At 38.3% G+C, this 7,500-nt stretch overlaps 1 protein-coding gene across 2 annotated transcripts in view; it reads right to left on the bottom strand.

The window, feature by feature from the left end:
* Window positions 1-7,500, bottom strand: part of ccdc138 (coiled-coil domain containing 138) — a 31,796-nt gene that overhangs the window by 14,307 nt on the left and 9,989 nt on the right. For both annotated transcript variants that reach the window (XM_077215164.1, XM_077215165.1), the window contains exons 8-10: window positions 5,585-5,662; window positions 4,908-5,006; window positions 3,097-3,228 (exon numbers count right to left, since the gene is read on the bottom strand). In XM_077215164.1, coding sequence (XP_077071279.1) covers window positions 3,097-3,228; window positions 4,908-5,006; window positions 5,585-5,662 — 309 coding nt within the window. The remainder of the gene's footprint in view (window positions 1-3,096; window positions 3,229-4,907; window positions 5,007-5,584; window positions 5,663-7,500) is intronic.

Genomic DNA, 7,500 nt, shown 5'->3' with positions numbered 1-7,500 from the left:
TGTGTGTGATACGGGTAAGGTTAGGGTCAGGTGTGTGTGTGATACGGGTAAGGTTAGGGTCAGGTGTGTGTGCTATGGGTCGGTTTAAGGGTGGGTTAGATGCAAGGGAAGGGGTCCCTTACAAATGTAATTGTATAAATTAATTACAGCTGTAATTGACCGTTCGCCGGCCCCTCCCCCAAAACGGCCATTGTCCAATCACACATCATAGCAACTGTTACTATGTGAGCAGGTCCATCAAACATTGACACCAAGCAAGATGGTGAAGCGGTGTGCCCACGGCGTTTGTAAATCGGACACTAGGTACACCAAGAGATTGTCTGGAGGAGTTGTGTTCTTTCCGTTTCCAAAGCCGAAAACACAACGCGAGCGGTGCCTACAATGGATAAAAACAGTGTGGACGGCCCCACTCCCAGTTAAATGTGTCGAACATGGTTAACTCACGTGCAGCGTGCGTGAGACTGCGACACTGAGATTAGTCAAAGAAACATGGAGAAAGCAGATCAAGAGGATCCACAAGGAATTATGTTTTCTAAAGGGTTGTTGTTAACATGATATTTTCAGAGGGAATGAGCAGCAGTCACTAGCAGTGCAGCACCCGTAGGCTACAGTTTAGAGGAGCGCATGTTCGCAACGGGGAAAGCATGAAGCTTACTTGACAACATCAGTTCATATATCAATATCGTAACGAATAGAAATAACCTTAAATAATGTATGGTTATTTGCATCTTTCCGTCTTTTATGTATAGTTACTTTTTAAACACGAAAATCGCATTCAGCATGACACGCAAGCGGATGCCGTGGTAATGAACAACCTGCTCAGCGAATGTATAATCCTGTATCTGAGGCAAAATTACTAAATATGCAGCGCGAGTTATATATTTCTAACTCCAAACAATTAGCTACTGAACCAGCTTATGAAATCTTTTCAAGGCTGTACTGGTTGCATTTGAGGTACAGGTCATGGAGTTTCTCAGATTTCGCTTGAGACCGGTATAAGCATTAGTCTCGATAGTAGTCGTGTCACCTTCATTGCGTATTTTTATATTTTTAATATATCCCTCCACTGCATACTGTAACCCCTTTTGCCTCGATCTGGAGGATATCGCAGAGGTATTGCTCCGAAAAAGGTCACTGACACGCATGGGTATACCTCTTTAGGGCTGGGTATCGTAACAAAATTTTCGATACCGATACCTTGACTTCGATACCGGTTCCTGAACGATACTTTTTTCGATACCAATTTTATCAATATAACATTACCTAAAAAAAAAACTTTTATTTTTTCAGTTTGTTGACTTTTTTACACTCATATTTTGAGTCTGTAAAAAAGCACCAATGCTAAAGTTTTCTATGTTTCCTAATCATTTAACAACATGTATTATTTACTTCAATGAGCTCATTGTTTCTCCCTTAACTTAATGCATTTTTTAACAATGAAACTGAATGAAAATTAATTGAAATGCATTACACACAGTCACCCCTGATAACAGATCACTCTAAATTGTAATTTAGACACATGCATTTTCTGTAAAGCTGCTTTGAAACGATATGTATTGTGAAAATGCTATACAAATAAATGTGAATTGAATTAAATATAGGCTACTGGGGTGCGGGATATATGCCTCGCGCTCAGCACACATGAAGCTTGCGCAAATCACTGGCAAAAGTAGCCTAATGATTATGGATGTGTCTGGAAACGATAGCAAGGAGATATTTTAATTGTTTATTAATGAACAAGTGTTTACTAAGTGTGTTGGCTGCAAAGATGATTATTGCGAATTTGCGATGCTGACTCGTCATCCCTGCAGTAGTGAACGCGCGCCCGCCTATATGGATTAGGTAATCAAACTATTTATTTCTAATTGTTTCGTTTAAAAGTAGACATATTTTGAACATATATAGAACTATTTCTCATGTCTGTGAGGCAAGTATCCTATACGCTGAGTTTTGGTTTATATGTGACGCGCTCCAGTTCTTGTAGTCGAAGGCGGATAAACTTTCTACTCTCGAGTGTATTCTGTGTGCTTTTAAGTGCCTTATCAGATTTACCGTGTTGGTGGTCTTGGCAGCAATTATCTTGTCGAAAATATTGCATCGTGTGCTTATGGCATCGAGTCGGGTACATAGGTACACTTTTTCTATCTATGTGGGTTGGACACTTGGGTTGGACACACACACACACACACACACACACACACACACACACACACACACTACAGCCTCACGTGCGACGAGGCACGTCTCTGGGCAGCCGCGTAAACTAGTGTTTTTCCGCCACAGCCAATCATGCTGCATGTTTATTGTTTCACTGACGTTGACGAGATTAACCACTTAGGTACCGAAACTTGGTACCGAAAAACAAGACATGTTTCGATACTCGGTAGTAGAGGCAATTCGGTCGGTACCTAAAAAGTACCGAACTCGGTACCCAGCCCTATACCTCTTCCCGTCATGGCAATCTGTGGCGCTGGTCGTGTGTGACCATTTATTTGACGGGCGTAGTAACAGTAACCAGGGGGCGTGGCTTTTGCGAACGGTCAATTACATGCAGATATTTTCAAAATATAAGTACAATGTAAAAACATGTATGTAAACAATAAGTCCATTGTATCAAATTATTAATTTCAATGTAAGTACATAGTACTTAAAGCCACTTAATATAAAGTGGGACCGAAATGTTTAATAAATAATTTTGATAATGTTTTAAAAACATGCTGGAGAACCCGTAAACTCGACCTTTAAAAGGTTAGTCACCCAAAAATATAAGTTCTGTCATTAATTACTCGGCCTCATGTTGTTCCAAACATGTAAGATCTTCGTTCATCTTTAGAACACAAAGAAAGATATTTTCAATGACTTTTGAGAGCTTTCTGACCCTCCATTAACAGCAATTTAATTACCACTTTCAAGGCCCAGAAATGTAGGAAAGACATCGTTAAAATAGTGCATGTGACTAAAGTGGTTCAAATGTATGTTATGAAGCAAGAAAAATACTTTTTTTATTCAGCAATTTCCTCTCTTCTGTGCCAGATCTCAGTAAATAGTGCAGTGCTTCCTGGTTCTACGTGAGAATGCCATAATACATGGACTAACCTTGGCACATCTCTCATGCAGTGAAGGGCGTAGTGTGTTCGTGAGGTTTGACCCGTCTCTGACCTCTACGAGCTGACCGTCCACGACCCAATCCAACAGAACCGCCAGCAGCTTCACTGAAGGTACAGCGGCCTGACAAACACACAAAGCAACAACCCAGCTTTCATAAATAAGTTCTGATGTTCTCACTTTTGTTGTCTTCATTTTTCTTGTTTAAGCGAAGGTTACCAAAAACATTAATGGTATATTTAATTTGAACATGTTACAAACCTTATGAGGACATGAGGTTTTGAATGTTAAACGTTTTGAAACAAGTAGTAATTTTAAAAACATTAGATGAACGTCTAACTAAAACGTTTAATGAACGATGTATAAATTATAGAATAGAATAGAATAAATCTTTATTGTCCACCGGGGTGGACATTTTTCTTTGGCTCACCAAACATACAAGACAGATAGACATACAGACAACATCTCAAACATAGTAAAGGAAATATAATAAAAAAGATACAAGTTAAAATATCATAATGAAAATAAATATACTTTAAATACATTAAGTTAGCTCATTTGTTGTTGTCACTTGGTTTGGTTAAGGATACTAATGGCATTTGGGATAAAAGATTTTTTAAAAGCCAGAGGCGGCTCCCAGACTTCAGAAGCTGAAACTGGCCAGAAAGCGGGTGAGTACTATCTACAGTGATTTTCCTAGTAGCTTTCTTCCTCATTCTGTCAGTGTATATTTGGGTCAGGTGTGTGTGTGATACGGGTAAGGTTTTGGGGGTTTTCCTACTATTTTATTAGCCATTAACACTATCCTGTTAATCTTGTTCGTGAGTTTGCAGTTTAAATGGCCAAACCAAGCAGAGAGATGAAAGGTTAAAACACTTTCAATGTGTGTGATCTGAGCACTGACGCCCAGGCAGTTCAGTCTTCTGAGGAGACTAAGTTGTTGTGAGCAAAAAATTATGTTTTTGTTAATGATTTCAGAATGTTATTAAAATGGCGGTCTTCTTCTGAGGTAAATTCAAGGTAAGCTTACAGAGTGTCTTCCAAACTCGATGAAAAGCAGAGGACTGATGAAGTTTGATGCTTTGTTTTGAGGTGACGGGGGGCGTTTACACGATTAGCATGTGAATCACTCGTGTGTGTGTGTGTGTGTGTGTGTGTGTGTGGGTGTGGTCACATTAGAGATAATGAGCACGCGCTTGAGAAACTGCACCTCTCGTTACTTTCATACGGATTACTTGTTTTTGATATTAATTACTTAATTTAATAGACACTTCAAGCTTTCTAAAGACATATGTCTGTGTGGCAAGTATTCACTAAATTACAGTTCATTTTCTGTCGCGTTTCAGAATGAACTTCACACTGAGAGACACGGCAGAACGCACATCGTGTTTATTTTCATTATTTTACGAAAAACACAACATTTTGTTTTTATTGTGAGAAGTAAGAAGACATTTATTAGTTTTGAAAAGTTATTTGAGTCTCTTTCGCACTGATAAGATCCCTGGGGGTCAAAGGGGTCATGACATGGATTTTCCTTGAGGTTCGGGAACAAACACTATTTTTAATGGAGGGAACGTTTGAAAGAACATTGCCAGAATGTTTCGTTAAAGCCCCACAGGAGCTCCACTTATATTCAGTAGCCACTGCAATTAGTTTCCCAGCATGCCAGTGACTATTCTGATTGAATGGTCCAATCACAGGCTGCTGGTGACTGCAGCTCAGCTTCATCAACACACGCTCATTAAATCAAGCCCACACCGTGATCTGAGAACAGTGTCGCTGATGGTTTGCGTTTGACTCACCTTTCCTGCAGCTTTATTTGACGGAGGATTTCCTGGTTTGCAGGCTTTGGGAACAGCAGTTTCTCGACTCCTGTGTGTCGTGAAGGACTCGTACTTTCTCTGTGAAAACAAAAACACGCATCAGGTTTATATTAGTGATGCACTAGCTCAAAGCTTCAGCAAAGAGGAGGTTCCTAAGTTCAATTGTTCTAAATATGTATTCACATCAAAAGCGTGGAATAATTAAGATTAAATATAAAAATATATATAAATAGAAATAATATATATAAATAGAAAAAATATAATAAATTGTGAAATATTATTCCAATGTAAATCAGATGTTTTCTATGTGAATATATAGTAAAGTGTAACATTTATGATTATTATCAATGTTGAAATTTCATACTGATTTTGTGGAACCATGCGATACATTTTATTTTTCAGGATTCTTTGGTGAATCGAAAGATCAAAAGAACAGCATTTATTTGAAATAGAATCTTTTGTAACATTATAAATGTCTTTACTGTCACTTACCAATTAAATGTGTCCTTGGTGCATAAAAATATGAATTACTCCCTTTTTAGATCTTGCTTACACTAAACTTTTGAATGGTAATGTATTATAGTTTCTACAAAAATATGAAGCAACAAAAACAGTTTTTAACATTAACAATAATAAAACTGTGCAAGTGCTCGTACCTGCAGGTTCTCCAGCCGAGCTTGAACTTTCTGAGACTGACATTCCAACTTTCTGTTCTGCTCGCTGACCTCATTAATCTGAGCAAACACACACTCGTTACTCATCACAGACAGAAACACACACGCAGCACTGTAACATCAACACTGCTGAGCGCTGTATACAGTATATACAATGTGATGATGACAGACACCAGATTTCTCTCACACTGCGAGCGCAAGTTCTTTCGCTGGAATGTTTAAATTGTCACGGCTTAAAGGTACAATATGTAATATGAATTTTGTAATAAAATATTCAAAAACCACTTGCACACTGTGATATATTTAATACAATGGTGTACTTACATTATCTAACAAGCGCTGGAATTTTCGCAGTTTTTTTTATCAAAACGTTGGTAAAAAAATTAATAAATGAAAAGAGTTTTTCAAGGCGAAATCCCAGCGAGATTGTAATGATAATCCCACAAGTTTAGAAATTCCAGTTTTAAGTAATGGCTCGTCCCTTGTCATTGTCGCATATCAATGACGTAATATCCGCGTATCCTCGGCTTACGCTTGGAGAAACCATAGATATATATAGAAATATAGATATATATAGATCCGGTATATATACATAGATTCATCATTGGTGGCCGTTTCAATTGGCCGCTGAGGCATCTATGTATATCTATGATACAATATCTCGCACGCTGCTGTTGTGTCGATCAGTCATCATGGTTCCCGATTATTGATTGGCGATTACAGAAAATCCCAAATAACGCAAACGTAGATAAACTGAGGCAAGCAGACTTTTGGACAAACGGAGAAATAAACAAGGATCAATATCGGCGTGGCGTTTGAGATGGAGCTTCAGTTCAAACTTGGACTTTCCCCTGCAAATGCATATTTCCTGAACACCGAGGTGATAATATTAGTCCCGTGCGAATCAGCATCTCTGTGATTTGGTGAAGGTTTTGTTTCCTGTGCGCTTTTTTATCCATCTTTCACGAAGAATGGAGACTGCGTGGGATTGTTTTGATAGTATTTTGGGTGCTGGGTCATATCGCTACACACCATACAATTATACAATTTGTAGAAAGAGAAACCTGAAAACCATCAGAAGAGAAAAAACAAAAAGAATGGTTAGATGGAGATGGATGACATGTATAGTAGCATGCGGTAAGGCACATTCTTCTGTTTATGATATATCAAACAACTAGACCTATAATAACGACAAGACATTTCCAAGCAATAGCCTATTGACATCATATCCGGGAGATAAGTCAGTATTTCGAGTAAAATAACAGGCTTCGCTTCTCCCGTGCGAATGCGCCACACGAACTTCAGATGTGGGGGGTTAATTTCTAATTCACACGAGGTTCCCAGATGATACTAATCTAGTGCGAATAGGGCTTTTGTCATTGTTATGAAAATGCGACCTCTAGCAGCGAAAACTTACATATTGTACCATTAATAAAAACACGTGCAAATGATAAACTTTTGTGATGATGCAGCACTGGCCCAATCATTTGCACGTTTTTTTAAAGGTGCAATGTGTAATATTTCTGAGGATCTATTGACAGAAATGCAATTTAAGATCCATAACTATGTTTTCAGTGGTGTATAAAGACCTTGCATAATGAACCGTTATGTTTTTATTAGCTTAGAATGAGACATTTATATCTCCATAACCGCGGGCGCCCCCTTCTATGGAGGTCGACATATTGTGAAGTCATGTTTCTACAGTGGCCCTAAACGGACAAACGCATTTCGTTACTATGTTGCTCTTCGTGCAAGGAAGCAAGCTTAGTTCAGCGAACAAAACACTGACACAATGATGAACAAGTAACAATAATATTCGCAATAAAATATAGCTTTACTGAATAATTATGTAAACATAATTTCTTAATTTATCCTTGTAAAGAAACCTCATTGCTGAA

The sequence above is a fragment of the Siphateles boraxobius genome, unplaced genomic scaffold, assembly GCF_051911475.1.
Source record: "Siphateles boraxobius isolate OS27281-9 unplaced genomic scaffold, OSU_SipBor_1 7, whole genome shotgun sequence".
In the NCBI taxonomy this organism is placed as follows: domain Eukaryota; kingdom Metazoa; phylum Chordata; class Actinopteri; order Cypriniformes; family Leuciscidae; genus Siphateles; species Siphateles boraxobius.
Note: the sequence above shows the minus strand (reverse complement) of the source record. Positions and strands in the feature narration are given on the sequence as shown.